The following is an 18,938-nucleotide window of genomic DNA, read 5'->3' on the forward strand; positions in this document are numbered from 1 at the left end:
ATAGATTAATTTAGTGGATTTAATTTCGACACATTTATTTATTTGAGCACATTAAAAAAAAATCGTTTGGATCACTATCGATAAAATATGATTTCTATTTATTTTTACATAAACGGCATAAATTGCCTTTTACATACTCGTATATTGATCACAAGTATTTTTTTTTTAAATACGTATATAAATACAAAACAAAAAATGATAAAATTGCATAACAATAGTAACAAGTAGGTAAATACACATAAGCAACCAAAAATATTAAAGAAATAAATACGAAAAAGCAAAAAAGGAAAACGTTTTTAAATATAAAAAAGTTTATAAACGGTACATGAAACGCATTTTTAGTTTTTTATTTGTTTGCGTTTCAGCATGGCAGGGTCTGTTTAAATGGTGGCTCTATTATATTAAAAAATAAATATACTTTGTGATCTTCATATATTATTATATTGAGTACTTAGGTATTGAAATATGCTTGGGCATCAGAACTAATGCAATCAAACTCGTTATTACCGTTCGGTCGCCTCGACGAGATTCCTCCCCGACCCTTCGAGAACGAATTAAAATGTAAATCCTCAATGCGGTGGGACCAAAAATAATGAATTCAATAAAAAATCTACATTTCCATGTGGACAATGTGAAAAAGAAAAATTAAATGACCAGATATTTTAATTCCCTACGAAAATAATTTGCCTGATTCAAGCGCGCTCATCCGTCTCACTGATTCTTATATAGAAATTCTATTGTTGCGCCATCTACCGCAGGCCCATTATACTATAAACTGTATGCGTCTGGTCTCCCTCTATAAATTTTGCGGTGCATAGTAAATGTTGGGCGGACAATTTCGAATTCACCCCACTTTACAATCGCAGAACGTTCAAATTCACTCACTACAACTGTTTTATGCACCTAAGATAAAATAACACATCCAGTTTTCAATATCGTGTAAGTTTTTTTTCTTATTATTTAAGCGTTTTCTTTTGAAAGCTGTTTTTAAATACGTGATTAAAATTCAGTATTGAAATCCTTGGAGTTACATAATTAGTTTTTAAGGCTTTATAAATAGATTTGTTTAACTGTCCAATTTATTGTACTTTAGTCTCATCAAACTATATTCGTCTTATTAAAAAAAAAAACATTCGATTATTTTATTATTTGAAAATGAAAATATCGAGCAAAAAAGTAAAATGTGGGAAAGTTAACATTTATTTTAGTCAGTCAGTTTAAATCGAGCTGAAAAAAATAAACGTAATATAAAAGCGACATGAAACTAGGTGTCTCATTCTTGTATATTCTATATATTTATTGATAAAAGCTGTGCAAATAATAAAAGCACTTAGTGAAATCAAATATCGTATTTTATTTAATTGACTGTTCCATAGTGGTTTTAATTAGACATTTCTTAACTGGGATGGAGAACATTTTAGATAAGAAAATATGGAAATCTAGGCATGTACAAGGCTTATGACTTATCATTGGCTGTAGCATTCACTATGTAGCATTCACGATTTTGCCTATATTTAAACATCCATGTTTCTTCAATTCGTCCATCTGTTGATTTTAGTAAAGTTAAAGAGCTGAAACCTTTATTCACATCGAATTATTTCACATACTAGACAACGCCTGAAATACAACGATTTTTTTTAAAATTAAAAATTATAAATCCCTGTATCTCGAAAACCTTGAGGGATGGGGAAAAACCGATCATATTTTAATTCGGGAGAAAACATACCATCAGAATCATAATTTTCTGAGACAAAAAAAAGTTTTTCTTTGTTGCCCAGTGCAATGATATAAATGGAACTTTTCTATGTTTATTCAATACATCGTGTATTGGGAGAATATTAATCGGCTTTTTACACTGATTTACAATTGCTATTATAATCCTTTTTTCGGAAAAAAACAGACTAAGAATATGTTGTACTGAAATGTTGTGTTTAATTTCGTATGTGTTACGAGTAGACAGAAAAGCAATTTCTGGCCATGACACATCTCCAGCCAATCAGATATCACGGAATAAATTTTCAAAATATCTAGCTCCGCCAAGGGAGAAAAGAGGGGAAGGTTTTGAATAAAGCGATGATTTGAAAATCGATACAGTTCCTTAGAATTTTAAACATTTGTGAAAAAAAAACTTTGGACGGTATTCTTGGAAATAAACAATTGTATTGATACCATTTTTTTTAAATAACACGTTCAATATAATGTAAAAAATAAATAGATTTTTTCTGAAAAGGTAAACAAGAAAATAATTTGATATTAATCATTTTTATATATTGCAATACAGAGTAAGAGTTTTAGGCAATTTATATATTTATTTTTTAGTTTTTATTTATATTTATTGTTGTGCACATAGTGCCATGTTGATATAATTCAATAATGTTATTACAAAAAAAAACACATGTACGAATATTTTATAACATAATTTCTAAACAGGACTACAAAATGTAACCAGAATATAATTGTATGGCACGTGACTCTATTTGTGTTGGAATCTCCATTGTTGTGAAATACCTAGCCTTACTCATAAACTTCGTATAAAGTTACGCTTTGGCATAGTGGTAGAATACGGATGGGAATAGCACCTTATTATTATGATAGAATAAGAATGGTATTTATATCCTTATTCTGCCACTATGCCTAGACGTAACTTTATACAAGGTTTATAGGTAATGTTGATGGGGTGTGAAGTGTGGCTTATGGAGTAATGTGTGTAAAATGTGTTTTTTTTTATATATGTAGGCATAATAGATTTTGTATTTTTTGTCTTCGTTTTTTTATCTTTATTCTAATTTAAAAAAAAATATATTTTTATTTATTAAGGAAAACAACAGTTGTTATATAAGAGTACAAATTTAAAAAATAGTACATACATCCAGTTAAAGTTTTTCACAAATATAATGCGAGAACATGTTACACAGTAAAGAGAAAAATAATATATTATATAAGACAAGAGAAAAAAAAGAGCTCTTAAGAAGGTTAAGGGATGAGGAAATGGAGTGGAGGAGTGGGGGAGAGGGATTTTCATAATATAGTTGACATAAACAGTGATGGTGATTTATAATTAATGTCAATTTTTTATTCTTCGCAAAAACATATTTACTATAAAACATAACTATCGAAAGTCAAATATAAAAACAAGCTGTGCACAATCTTATTTTGGCAATTCACCCCTGCAGCACTATTAACCAACATATTAAAAAGGCAAATACAAATACAGGACAGCAAAAATACTTTACAATGGACTCAAACAGTACAATGACTTATCTTACAATTTAAAAAATATATATCGGAGACAACTTTAAAGTCACTATTAAAAAGCACAAGCTGACTGCACTAATTAGGCAAGACATAAGATTTCTTGACTGTACAATATGTTTACAGAACCCTAACGGGTTTTAAAAATTATAAAATAACAGCAATATTTCTGTCAAAAGTTTGAAAACCGTTTGCACAGATGGGCATTCCTTATTTGAAAATGGAGGGAAAGGAGAGAAGATACGTTCGTTCTTTATTCAAAAATTGAGGGAAAAGAGGCTGGGTGTTTACTGTGCAGGGACGGGTAGGGGGCGCCGGGGAGGGGGGGCTCGGGGGCGCGCGTGTTCTGGACTTTATTTAATTTGCAACGTTCGTTCCTTTATTCGAAAAAGTAACGCGGAATCGTTATTTGAATTAGTTCCGATCGGTTTTTGCGTCCTTTTCGTTCACTCGAATCCATTTATTGGTCGGAATTTAAACAAATTCGAACATGCTCATTTCTTTCTTTTTGCGCGAAAGGTTAGTTTTCGGACTTGTTGATTCTGGCACACCTTCGAGTGAGGACTTATTTAAAATAAATTAAATACACTTCGTTTGAGGTATTTATACCTCAAACCAGATTCGACATCTTCATCATCGTCATCGCCATTCCCTTTCCGCACCTAATGGTGCATTGGGCACTGTTTTAAAAACCAACTGCATCGTATCATAATTATTTTGGTTAGATGGACTTAAGATAATTAATCTTTTGTTTAGGTGCCAGTTGTGGGATTATGAAAAATTTATTATATAAACTAGAATATTTCATAAGAAAGGCGTACAATTTTAATCTGTGTTCAGGAAAATAAAGAATTCAGTTATGTGTGTGAAATAGAACCAGTATCATGTATGCTTGTTTTAGAATCGATGGCAACTCTCAAGTAAAAAAAAAAATGATAATCGAGTAAGTTTGCCTCGAAGTGTAGTGGTTGGCGCGTTTACATACCATCGTTGAGGTACTGGATTTGATTCTTAGTAGAGTCGATATGAAATGCTGATTAAAAGAGGAGGTTCAACAGAGCAATATCTCATGGTTTTGGAGTGTCGCTTGAAGTGTAAAGTTGATCAACTTACCCTTTTATAAAATATGATTGATGTACGCAGCATTTAATGTACCAATGTAATACCCTATGCACCATCAGGTGCGGTCAGCGTTATGATGACGAAACGTAGTAATAATATCAATACGTACCTATCAATTTTGATAAACAGCTCTAAATTTTAAAAAGGCTTTGCCCTGGAATATTTCACCATCTCTGGACTGGCACCTGAAGCGTAATACTGATCACTTTACGTTAAAAAAAATATTTATATAATGTATTTGTGTTATTTTGATTCTCCCGAAAATTTCGATTTTGGAGTAATTTTCATTTAGTTGTAATAAACCGATTTAGAAAATGGGAAAAAAGTTGTGATCGAGTGGGATTGGAATCTCGGACCTCCGGGGTGCAATTATAAATCTTCTCTATCCCCTAGCGAGTGGTTAATTTGGGGATATTTATTTTTTCCATGCGGCTTATTTTTGCTTCATATATGGCCACACTGATGATTAAATGTAAAAAAAATATGAACACGTGAAACCAAACATGATGATTTTTATTTAGAAAATTATTGCGACCTTAAGCATTACCCTGGCAGAGGAAGGATAAAAGCCGAGTGAACGCGGTTGAAAGGCAATCTCTTAGACGAATGTTTGAGAAACCAATGTACGACAGGGTTACGAATGATGAAATCAGGCTAGAGAGTAAATCTGAGTCAAGTATAATTGATAAAATTAAGAAAGGGACTCTGAGATGGTTTAGTCATGTAGAAAGAATGGTAAAACATGAATATATGGCAAAAATGAACGATAATATGAGACAAGGACGACCAAGAAAGACATGACATGATCAGATAAACCAAAATCTTAAGTCTGGTCATGTCAACAGCAGACAGACATTACCTAAAACACTAAATTAGATTGAATTGACTAAACTTTAGTTTTTTAAGCAGTTTTATACACCATTTGACGTTTAATAATTAAAGTGTCGTCGCACTAAAAAAAACATTCAAATTAATCACTCTCTAGGAGGCAGAAAATATCCAGAATACCACCCCTGATCAAGACTTCACACTACTCACAAGATCACAACCCGTCTCCCGTAAAATTATCCTAATACGCTGCAAATTAACTAAAATTATTAGGATTTGTACTTAGAACCGGAAAAGATTTCAATAATATAAACACATTAAAATATCTTTACACATCTCTACTTAGAAGCCAACTAGATATAATTCTCTAATATGGTCACCTTATCAAATCACTTTCTCAGATTCTATTGAGAGAATTCTGAATAACTTTTTTAGATGTATTAATTTTAAGATGTGTTTTTCTAGTAATCAATTAAATTACAGCAAAATTTTAGAATCTCTTAAATTAACTAAATTGCAAGAACGAAGAACATCGACCGATCTTACGACCTCATATAAAATAATAAAACCAATGTTTGATACCCCTGATCTACTGAAATTGATTTCATTCTATGTACCACCTAGGTTAAGCAGAACATCTACAATATTTTATTGTCAAAATTCTCGAACGGTAGCTCAATATAAATCACCAATTTTTAGATTACAGAATACCGGGAATGAATATGCATCATATTTTGATATTTTTAGTTTATATCTGCTTAACTTAAAAAAATAAAGTTACCAACATATTTTTTATCAAAAAGAGCAAATCAACTTAAGGAGATTGGGTAGTATAATTTCTTTGAATATATATGGAAGTCATTTAAAATGTGTATAGTACGAGTGTATTAATATTTCATACACGATTTTTTTTTTTTTTTTTAAGCATTCTTTATACCACATATATGTAAATGGCAGAAATGCCGTATATAAACAAATAAATTGAGTACCAATACATATACACCACAGCGTGTGAATAGAGATTATTTAATGATGATTATAAAAGACAGCTTACAAGTTCGGTAAATTCCAAATTTCCGTACTATTATATCGATAAAATTTTCGTCATTGTAGGAATATTGATGCTTTATTTACTAAAAGTAATCCCAACCACAGCACAAAGATAATTTGTCCAACAATACGTTAACATTCCATGATGTAATTCACTTTCACAGCGTGCACTTACGACTGGACACTGGGCCACAGTTGCGCAACAAAGCCGTATTGATATTGTCATGCCATGTCAAATCATTGTCCGCCCGCTCCATTGTTTGGCATGTCAATCTTTGAGCACGTTACGCTACTCCGAGGACTTCAGTTCTGAGTTTCAAGTGAGATTACGTCGGAGTATGAAGGATGTATTGACATCCCGATACATCTTTTCGTACTATTTTTGTGCTAGGATTGGTTGTATTATTATTAGCTTGAGCTAACGGGTGTTCATAAAAACCAAACTGACAAAAATAATTCATACATTTTATCATAAAATACTGGTGCGAGAGGATGCTATATGATATACCGCTGCTCTCACACGTTGAACAGCACTGATCTAAATTGTTGCCACGCGTTTGCGAGGCGGTGGAGCGGGGATTTGGGAGGAGGAATGCATGTAAAATGTAATGCATGAAATCAGATTTTTTGTTGTTTTGGCTGGAAATTTGCACCGAAATAGCTAAACTAACCAAAATAACTAAAAGATTATTGAACTGCAAAGCGATGAATTGTAACGTTCGCTGTTTACTCGAGGAGAAAGCAACGACAAATCACTGCACTAGTTCTTGTATGTTCAATAGGCCATTTTGAGAAAAATTGAGTTATGATTGCCAATATTACGCGTCCATGTAGCTAAATAATAATGATTCTTTCCGTTATTAAATAATATTTTCAGCATTTTTTAACAAAAAACAAAAAAAAAGTCTCTTGTAAAATTTGCAAAATGGTCTATTGAACATACAAGAACTAGGGCAGAAAAATGTGAATTCTCATTGAAAAAAATCGTCAGAAAAATATTTAAATCATTTTAATACATTCTTAACATTATGTGACAGGATTACGTAAGAATTAAATCTATATATTAGATCATTAACAAAAAAGTAATAAAAAAATATGCTACCTAGAGCCTAGATAGCCCAGCCCCCATACGCCGGGTAAGGATAATAGAGCGGAGTTTCAACTTCAGTCCTCCAAATTAATTGGATAATAAATTATATTATCAGATATAATTTAAAATTATAGAAACCCTGTAGTTTGAATGGGATTCATCCCTGCAAATTTGTAGTACCTAATAATAATATTTGTGTCCATTCAAAGCCAACAGACCGCATCCTCACCTGGCATTTTTTTTATTAAGGTCCTTTTCAGTTATATTTTAAAATGCCGGCTTATTAAAAACGATATGAAAGAAGAAATATGGTAGCTATGAATATGAATATTCTTTTGCGAATGCTCAAGAGGTTCTGGAAATAAATAATAGGTCTGTCAACAATATTATGATTCAGATTTCTTATTTATTGTTAATAATGTTAACCCATGTATATTTTTTACGTTTTTACTTTCCAACATTTTGATAGTTGTGTGGGTATTAAAGCTTTAATTATGAAACAAATCGCAAATTTTACAACACTTTGAAATTGATGTCATATTAATCTTCATCATCAACATCATCATCATCATCATCATCGTCATCATCATCGTCATCATCGTCATCATCGTCATCATCGTCATCATTGTCATCATCATCATCATCATCACCATCATCGTCATCATCATTATATCATTAACATTATCTTCATCATCATCATCATCATCATCATCGTCATCATCATCGTCATCATCGTCATCATCGTCATCATCGTCATCATTGTCATCATCATCATCATCATCATCATCATCGTCATCATCATTATATCATTAACATTATCTTCATCATCATCATCATCATCATCATCATCATCATCATCATCATCATCGTCATCGTCATCGTCATCATCGTCGTCTTCGTTTTCTTGTACATCTTCTTTTACTTTATCGATGTCGGTCTTGAAAATCAATTATTTTTTTTATTTATACATACATTTCACATTGAACAAAATGGCAAAAAAACACTCTGAATTTTTTTTCTTGTACTGGGAGTAGGCTCAATATATGAAGGGTCGGTATGCCAGAAATATTAGTATGCCTAATGTTGTAATCGGTTCCTATATGGGCAAATGCCAGTTCTAAGAAGCCGATTCGTTGCGGCAAATCTGGTTATCGAATATGTTTCACATAAAAAAAAAAAATTTTGAAGAAATAGAAAAAGAAGTATAGCCCAAAAGAGAAAAAAGAATATATATACAGTTTACGTCAGTATAAAATATATTTTTTAAAATACATATAAATATAATAGATATTTAAATGATTCAATGGAATTGCATAATGTTTAGATCACTCTCCCTAATAAATTTTATGATTCTTTACTTCCAATGTCTGTCAACCAAATCGTGATTCTCTTTTTCAATACTGTTGGTTTATCAGATTTCCAAACACACGCTGGTTTGACTTATTGAATCAGTTTTACGATCCAGCGCCTCTGAAGGTCAGCGCATCAGCTACGCCATTTTATCTGGTTGTATTTGGGCCTCGAATACCGGATATATTGCGAAGGCTTCGAAGGGTCGAGTCGGGTTGCCATGGAAACGGCTTTGGCGCAGGCGCCTTCCCGTCCGAGGGATTCCCATTTATATTTTCAGGGAAAACAACCACGCTTTCAGGAGGGGAGCTATCTGTGGTTTAGGGTGCATCTCTTGATTGGAAAGCCGAGGCTCCGAGAGACGCTGAATTCGGGAATTTCAGTGAACTCGTGAAAATATCTCGAGCGGTTACGCAAAATAATGCAAATACTTAGCTGCGGATTTCCAATTAGAGCTCCTGGACTCGGCAAAAATATGCGCTTATTTTATAACTTTATAAATGATTGGTTGATATCACAATAAAAATGTAGAATATTTTTGAGAAGAGAAAATAATAAATATTTTTAACATCCAAATATTTTTCACTTTGTGGTATGACATTTTTCACTTATTTGTTTACAAACCACTTTAATTTTGACTCATACATCGACCGGTTTTGAGGTTACCATCTCACCATCAGTACTTATAATAACTTAGGATCATTCACGTTACTATTAATATTTTTAAATATTGCAAAAAATAACAATATGGAAAAAATACACACATATTTCGCTTAGTGTTCTGAGATAATATGAATTATAACAGGAATATTTTTAGAAGACGACTCGAAGGAAAGTTTAACTGTTTTTTTATTATGTTTAGTTTTTTTTGTTTAATAGTTTACCTTATTTTGAATCTTTTAAGATTGTCTAAAGTCTAAACGAAGACTACTTTTAAAATTATATGACTAATATTAACAAAAGTGGTAACATTTTGGGCCCATTTTTTAGTAATAAATAACCGTCTCATAAAAAAACGCAAAATAATTTTAAATCAGGTGAAGTCTTGTAGCTAGTGTCACGGTCTAACGGAACTGAGGTCCGAGATTCGAATACCGCTCTATTTCATCATTATTCCCATTTTTTAAAAATGAGTTATTTATAATCCGCTGGAAATGCCATTTAAGATTTATTTGGGTATATCACTAAAACGCAAATATTTATTTTTCTAAAGAAAATTTATCATTCGATCAAGAACGTGCTTAAAATATTTAATTAAATTTTAAAAACTAAGATAATATGACGATAGTATTTTAAGTATTCATGTTAAAAAATTTAACTAAAAATTGATCAAAAATTTGTTTTCTGAAATTAAGTTAGAATGTTAATAATTGTTTTATAAAAAAAAGCACTTAACTTTTATGCGGCTACATAAGTCTGCATATAATAGAAAAGAGACATCTCTATTATTTTTTTTAAAAAGTAGTATTTCGCCTGAATTCGAATTGTTTTTAAAAGTTACGAAAAACATATTGATTAACAGTTTACAAATGTGTTAACTATTTATTTATAAATACCTGTATTTTAAAATATTTCCTAATGTAACACACTATTACAGCGCCGTTTCCGGGCGAATTTTTTTCATAATTTGACAAATATTCTGAATACAAGTTGCTGGAATCTTGTTAATTCCGTACTAGTGGCATTTTCCAGTTAAGTTTTAGAAGTGTAAAAATAACTCCTCGCTTTTACAACAGTGTTTTCGTACCGAGGATTAGCTTCCATTAGTGAAACATAAGGATTAAAGAGAAAAGCCTTTTACCTACTCTAGAGGGCTCTTCAGTTCGAGGAAGATCCATCACCTCGGAAAATCCATCTTTATCGATTGGAATAATCTATAATAACTGATGCGAGGAAATTCTGGTAATAAAAACAATAAATGATCACAAAGTTATGCACATAATATATTTATCATCTCATTTACAGTATTTTGCAGACGATAAGACGCATCGAACCATAAGACGCACCCTAAAATTGATCTTTCAATTTTTAGAGAAATTCAAGCATGTGAAAAAACATTTGAAAGATAAGACGCATTGAACAATAAGACCCACCCCCATTTTTGGTTGAATTTTAAGAGTAAAAACGAGCGTTTTATGGTCCAAAAAATACAGTACCTACCAATAATTCATCATTATCTTTTACCCATATCAGGGTTTGTATTGTAACAGGAAATTAAAATTTATATTCAATTTTGTCAATTAAGGCTGTAAGTCTGGTAAAACGAAAGCAAAATTAGGAAATCATACGATTTAGCCATTTTAAAACAAGTGTTTTTTTTTAAATCGCGCAGTAATAAAAATATAAAAAAACATAAATTAGATAAGAAAAATATTTTTTAAAGGTATTTCTGTACTTAAAAGTTTTAGTTTCATAAAACTTTTATGAATATTTATAAACAGAAATACCTCAAAAAAATATCGTTTTTATTTAATTTATGTTTTTTTATTTTTTTATTATTGCGCGATCAAAAAAAAACATTCGTTTTAAAATGGCAAAATCGTATGATTTCCTAATTTTGCGTTTATTTTACCAGACTACAGACTTAAGTAAAATTAAGTTTCCTGTATGAAAAATAAAATGTATTTACAATTTTTTTTTTTTCTAAACGTGAACGCGTTGAACTTTCATACAAATACACATTTTCGTTTACTAATACCAACGTTACTTTATATCGTCTCGATGTATACCGATGAAGATAGCGTTCATAATCGTGGGACAGGGCCAAATGTGTTTTTAATAACTTAATAAACAATATTTATAAAAAATGCGACTTTAAAAAAAAACTTTTGGATACTTTTAAAAGTACATGATAAAAAATGTTCTCCTGAAGTTTCGCGGAGCGGCCTTGAAAACCCGTTATAACCAACAAAAAAGACTGACTGAAGAAGATATATATATATTTTTAATTTGAAATTTATTTATTAACCCTCGCGGATTGATACATTCATTTTACAAAAATAATAAAACTTGTTTTTTCCCCCTCTGTTGTTGATAATAATATTTTTTAAACCTTTTGAAAAGTTTGCCCGAGTCTTTTGTTTAGTTTTGTCTGGTTGTTTATTGTATTATTTCTGTCTCTGGTTAATTAGTCTAGATCGTCCTTGTCTCGTTTTGGAATGTTGTTTGCGATATTGTTCTGATATTCTTGTATTGTGTCTATTTTCAAGTTTTAGTTCTTTGTCTCAAGTGATATCAGTGGCTAACTTGTAAACATATACAGCCGTTTCCTTTTATTATACGAGAAGTTTAAAACGGATTTTTTTCAGGTGTCTTCAATCAACCGCGTGCTGCGCAACCTCGCCTCCCAGAAAGAGCAACAGTCGGGGCCGACGTCGACGGGCGACAGCGTCTACGACAAGCTCCGCATGTTCAACGCCGGCCAGGCGGGGGTGGGCGTGGGGGGGTGGGCGTGGTACGGGGCCGCGCCCCCCGCGGCGCACCTGCAGCTGCCCCCCGCGCCGCCGCCGCCGCCGGCCCCCGCGCCCGGCAGAGAGGACCTGCATAAAAGAGGTTAGATCTTTAAAAATTCGACAATATTGACCCTTTTTTTATTTATTTATCTCTTTAGATATTTACCTCGGAGCATTTACCGTAGTAGCGGAAGGTAATTATTTAAATTATATACGGACTTAGAGAGTTGAAGAAGCAATATAGTTAAACATGTTTCTAAAAAAACATGCGTGCAAAATGAATAAATAAAAATATCGAGAGATTAATTTAGTTTTCATATTAAGATAATTACTTTAATTTAAGAGATAAATTAACTCTTGTGTGGCTGTGATGTCATACTAGTCGACATAGAACACAAGACTTGATATATCTCTCGTATTTTTTAAAATTATGAACTCGTATTTTTTGTTATCTTAAATGGATCTCACACTGAATTCGGAAAGTAAAATTTGTATTATTATGCTTTATGTTAATACAAAAAATATTTATCCTTGCTACGCGAAGAATGAATGTCCGCTAATTCGACAACACATATGTATGAGAGAGAGCACGAAGATAGAACTCATAACAAGGAATACAGAGACGCTGTTCTGTGGCGGGTGTTGTGTAATGTGTAAACCAGATTCAGTCTTCAGTCGGTTGATGATAGTGATGGGGACGCACGCGCGTAATATGAGCGGCGTATTTAGGATTTTAAATTTATTTTGCTATAACAGAGCTAAACTGTATGTTTATTTGCATAAAATATGGAAAATAAATTACTTTCTCCATGTTTTTTTTTCTTTGAATGTCTGAACTTTGGAATATTCCGTCTTTTACTAGTAGTAACATGATGTTATATCACCGCGCACAAAGGGATTATTTACCACAGTCTTTTAATAGTTAAATTCAAATAATACCAAATTGAAGATAGTTATAAACTGAAAACCTAGTTTCTGCAGTTATGAGTACATTTTTTTCTTCTAAAAATGTTAAACTATCGGTTACCTACAAAGTTACTTTAAATGTTTAAATGCAAATATACTCATTTTCGTACACAAAAATAGGTTTTTCTCTATGGACAGTCGAAGATAACTCTGTTAACAATCCATTGTAATCGGGGCCATATAAAAAGTAGACACTACTATAGGGCAAGTATGAATGCGGAAGAACCTAGGAATGTATGTCAGGATAGACGTGTGTGGCGGCCCATCCTTTCTGCCTACCCCTACCAGAAAATGGCGTGATAATAGTTTAAATCACATTTTTAACAATTTTGGCAGCCGCCGAAAGAAAAATATTTAGGAAGATATTTGGTGCTGTCAACCAAAACGGAGTGTGGAGGAGACGGTTAAATCATGCATTAGAGGCACTGTATGGCGAACCCAACATTGCACAATTCATCAAAATAAGAAGATTACAATGATTGGGCCATGTGCACAGAATGAATGATAACCGCACCCCAAAAAAATTTATTTATACCACTCCGGAAGGCAGACGAAGCAGAGGCAGACCGAAAATAAGATGGCTGGATAATGTGGAAAGTGACATAAGGGCGATTGGCCTGACGAACTGGAGAAGAGCCGCTGGGTGCAGGGACGGATGGAGACAAATTCTGGAGAAGGCCAGGGCCCACAACGGGCTTTTTCTTCAAATTGTTGAGGGCAACTTATGTTTGCTTGGCCATAGTGGCGAGCGTTTTGTAGCGCGGCGCCGGCGCTGGGACCTCAAACATATGGTAGCAAGTAGCAAGTATATTCTTCATAGTGAGCGCGCGAGCGCTGCAAAGCGCCGCGTACCGCGACCGCGCTCTATAGCCAAGCAGTTGAATGAGGCTAGTATACAAGGAACATGTCTATTTACTGTACGTCAATAGGATGGTGGTGATGAAATTATAAAAGCCTATTTTTCATATGGAAAAAATATATGCCAAACGTAAAACGTCTGTTTTCTCACGTATTTCTGATAAACTTTACTGAATTTCCACTAGAACTTTAAAAATTTCGCACGTAGATACATTCTCACTCCTAGTTTTCAGCAGAAAAGACCGGCCAAGAGATCACGCGCGGAGGCTTCTAAGTAAATATGTGAAATACATACAACCTCTTTCAAGCCTTAAGAAACTCTTTCAGAATAAGATATTTTCCCGTAAAGGCTCAAGACTCGTTCAGAATATCTGAACGGTTGCATTTGGAACCTTTTAAACTTCGTCCATAAACGAATAACGTCACGCGAGAAAAATCTTGTAACATTTTAAATTTACATATTTCACAATCCAATGAACTATTTCTAATTTTAAAAAAAACAACAAATTTCAGCATAAAACTGATTAAAGGACAGGCATTTTTTGATGACATATTTACCCTTTTACTTTAAACAAATACGTTCAAAAAACATAATAAAAATAATGAAATATAAGATATTTGTAAAATACTTCAAGAGATAAAAAAATCACAAAAAAAAGTATTGGTATAATAAATACATCATCATTTCCTTTTCGCACCTATTGGCGCATAGGGCATTGCATTAGTACACCAATCACAGCGTATCTGAATCATTTCTGTAATATGAAGGTAAGATGATCAGTCATATGGTTCAGGTGCCAGTCCAGGGACTATAAAATATTCTAGTGTAAAAACACCTTTTCAACTAAATATTTCATGTCAATCATGTCGCCAATCGAACCCGAGACTTCTCCCATGGTAGGCAAACACACTGATCACTACACCACAAGGCCGACTAAGTTACAATTTTTTTATTATATATTATTTTATTTCGATCAGTTTTCGTAAACAATGTTAATCGGAATCTTCAGTAATGTTTATAACTCTTGGTAAAAAATTAATAAATTATGAAACCGGTTTATTTCAATCTTGTTGACTTCAATGATCAATGTAGACCGATGTGTTTGATGATACAGAGAATGTAAAAGTGATATTTCTAGGTGCCCGACACCCTTATCAGCCGAGACTCGAAGGGCCGATTAACTGAGGCCCCTAGGGCTGATGAACTAACACCCGGAGGGCCGATCACATGAAGCCCATAGGGCTAAATGTTTGAGTATGTAACTTGCTAGTATTATTCATTTTTATTTTCACAGTTGCAGTGTACTTTTTTTATATCATACATATACGACTCTAATTTTGATAAAAGTCCCTTAGAGAATCAATGCTCGGAAAGACCAACGAATTTAAATGCCATTTTTTTGGACCTTGCAAGGGTGTTTTTTTAATATCCGGTGTGTATTTTTATTTATACTTGTTAATTAAGGTAATACTTGGTTAATTTAATAAATTATATTTCAATAGATAAAATACTTTAAACAACATAAAAAAATATTTCAATGTAGGTAAAAAAACCGGTGACTCTTAATTTAATGTTTTTCTTTACCGGATAAAATGTATTTTCAGGTACAATAAAATAAATTATTATTTACTTCTCACGAGTGCCTCGCCGGTTTTATTTCTAGTTCTTATTCCTCGCACAAACATCAGACATTTTCTTTGCTCACCGATAGATTTTACCTTTTGTTGCCATTTTGTTTTATTTGATGGAAAAAACAAAAAAGAATACAAGCTTAACACCAGAAATAGAAAATAATGTGTATGTGAATCTAAATGTTTTTCGTACTTTATTTTTATTGCGAGATATTACGTTATCCTTTTCCTAAATGATATTTTTATTATTTCCTTTTATTTAAGAACCGAATGATTAGAACTTTGAAAATATTAAATATAACAGGTAATTTTTATTTATTTACATACATATTTAATGAAAAATTGATAATTTTCTTCGCAATCTTATAGCGACATTCTGCATACATTTATTGAATACTGATACAGAGTTTAAACGTTAATACTCGTATGCAGAGACAAAACTTAAGGTGAGGAAAGTACATTCTAATTTCAAATGCAGAGAATAACCAGAAGGTGAAGACAATAGAATGTACTCTCCTCACCTTAAGGTTTGTCTGAATACCCGTATGCAGAGACAAAACTTAAGGTGAGGAAAGTACATTCTAATTTCAAATGCAGAGAATAACCCGAAGGTGAAGACAATAGAATGTACTCTCCGAACGACCCATGCTGGTGAATTTGTTTCAAATTATTAGAAAATTCGTGTTTGACGGGGCATTTGAAATGCATTAATTACCATGGGTAATATTTGTTTCGAATTAAGTTACAGTTTGCATGTATATATAAACCTTTTATGGCCTTTTTGGCTGTATCCACGTAAGGCGATAATAATGAAAAAAAATATATATGGTAATTAACACCTTCGCTGCCCTGCTTCGCCAAAGAGCCAGGAGCCTATGGGAACGCCTAAAAAACTCTAATAACGAAATTCTCCAAGTCACTGCAGGGTGGATCCATTCACCGTTGTTCGAGCGATGGCACGATATGTTAAGACCACCATAAGTGCTGCAATATAAAATTTTATTTTTGTTTATATTTATAATTATGTTCCTGTTTATATGGTAGAATTGGCTCTGCACTTTATAGCCATTTTACTGATATAAAAATTTTAAAAAATAAATAAATAAATAATAATAACATAGAAACAATAGCAATACAGAGAAAAAAAAATAATGACGGAATTTACAATAGCATTCTTAAATAAAAAATTACAGCAGGGATGGAGAATACCTTAAAGAAGGGAATATGGAAGTCTAGGCAATTACAGGGTTTATGACCTGTCATTGGCTGGTTTAAGTGGCCACTTTACATACTGTGTAGTATTCACCATTTTGCCTATGCTTGAACATCCAAATATCTCTTACTCTTCCATTTGTTGACTTTAGTAAACTTCAAAATAAACATAATTTAGAAAACTAAATAGCAAATGAATATCAAATAAAAATTAAATGAAAAAATTAATAGTGTAAGAGCATAAAAAAAATACATGCACATACATACATATATACGTATTTCCATATTACATTGATACACATTAAATCAATAAAAATATGTAATTAATGAGTTTTTTTATATGACATGTCAAAGGATTTTAGACTCGAAACATGCAATCTGGGGTGCTATTCTGAACCACTCTCGCGGTACGGGAAAAAAGTTTTCTCGTGTATTTTGTATGTAAATACACAAGATAATACGGCCGCGAGAGCGTTGGGAATACCAGACCAGATCAATTCAATACACTTTTGTAATTTTTCATCATAAAAACGTTTATTAAACTAATGATTTTTAATGTCATTTTAAGGAATAATATGAAATTTTTAAGTGTTAAGGAATCGGAAATAGTGACAGTTACTGACGAATTTTGTTGCTGGATATGCAGCTTTTAATGTGATTGCACTTTGTGATAGAGAAGTTCGGGGCGAAGCACCCACCCGAACTTCCTCATCCACCGACCAGATTAGTCGAGTAAAACAAGAGACCAAAACCAATCATAGACAAAACATACTCTCTTACCACATGTGAAGTTGCGCACAAGACAAATTTTAAGGAAAAAAACAAATGTGAAAACTAAGGTCTTGCCTCAACACAGGAATCGGAACCTGAAGCAAAAAACTTATGTACGTTATAAAACTGTAAAATAAATCAATAAATGTCATTCTTACTTTGAAATTCGTAAACATTGACTTAGGACTCTTTAATTATTGATTCTTGAAAGATTTTCTACTTTTATAAAAGGGACAATATTTTCACATTTTTTAATTAATATTTTTTTTATGCGGGTTTTTAGTAGCTTTACGCCTAGGGCTAAAGTACTATGAAAAATTCATTTTTGTTTTCTTGGAAATAGGATGTTTGATCACTGATTTTGGTTTATTACCTTTATGGGTCCAATCACCGTTGTTGCAAAGTCCAAGAACAAAGGCGCGTGATAACTACTTTTAACGACAGAGTGAATACTTGTTAAGGATATTCCATCTTTCCTGCATTTTGCTTCAAGATTATGGCGATGTAAACTGAAAAATGGGCACTGTATTAACAGGTGTTCGATATTCTGTAAAGAAATATCATCACACGGACTATAGTTATCATTCCTTCATTTAAACCGATATAGGTAATTTCTCATGGCTCCGTGTCCGGTAAAGATTTGAATCATTTCGAAAGTACTTTGGTGAAGACGTAGGAAGTTTGCTGCATCAGCCAGCGTTGGGAAAAACATTTTAGTGATTTTACCTGTAATTTTTTTCATTACTGTATATAATAAAAATCAAATGATGATCTGAAATCAGATGACAAACTTTAAGTATGATTTTTGACTGTCTAAACACAGTTTATACGGCCCGAGTAAGGATGTCAAATGTTCAAAAATATATTTCACATTATGCTATCTATAATTATTAAGGTTTTATCAGATAAAAATTGTAATGTAAACAAACAACAGGTTTTGCAATTGATAAAAAATAATCAATTATTTTACTTAATGTTGTAACTAATCTTTTTAAGTGTTAAAAAAGAAATTGGAATAAACAAAATGCAATTAAACTGCCCTTAACATCCCCCTCTGAATGCGCAAAATTACGTTAGCTATTAAGGCTTTCACGGCGTATTTCGTTACTAAGGCATTCTGCTGTCGTACAGCGGCGTAGATCGCCCGGGCGATAGTTCCACCGCCGTTGGTAACGGCGCATAACGAATACCAACGAATCCGTTACACGGCGGGCGAAGTAACGAATCGTTACGTGGTCTACTCTGCACACTTGGTCGAACGAGCTACGCTTAACAGCTACGGCGTAGCGTCTGAATACATATTAGGGCTAAATCAATACGTATTTGTTATTTGAAATAAGGCAGATTTTAAAATA

General features: G+C 32.6%; 1 protein-coding gene across 1 annotated transcript in view; it reads left to right on the forward strand.

The window, feature by feature from the left end:
- The window catches only part of toy (paired box 6 protein twin of eyeless), a 114,650-nt gene that overhangs the window by 38,121 nt on the left and 57,591 nt on the right, over positions 1–18,938 (forward strand). Inside the window, exon 3 of the mRNA XM_088234030.1 lies at positions 12,001–12,244. Within this exon, the coding sequence (XP_088090156.1) occupies positions 12,001–12,244 (244 nt within the window). The remainder of the gene's footprint in view (positions 1–12,000; positions 12,245–18,938) is intronic.

This window comes from Micrasema longulum, unplaced genomic scaffold (assembly GCF_059751315.1).
Source record: "Micrasema longulum isolate JH-2025_06_02 unplaced genomic scaffold, ASM5975131v1 h1tg001180l, whole genome shotgun sequence".
In the NCBI taxonomy this organism is placed as follows: Eukaryota; Metazoa; Arthropoda; class Insecta; order Trichoptera; family Brachycentridae; genus Micrasema; species Micrasema longulum.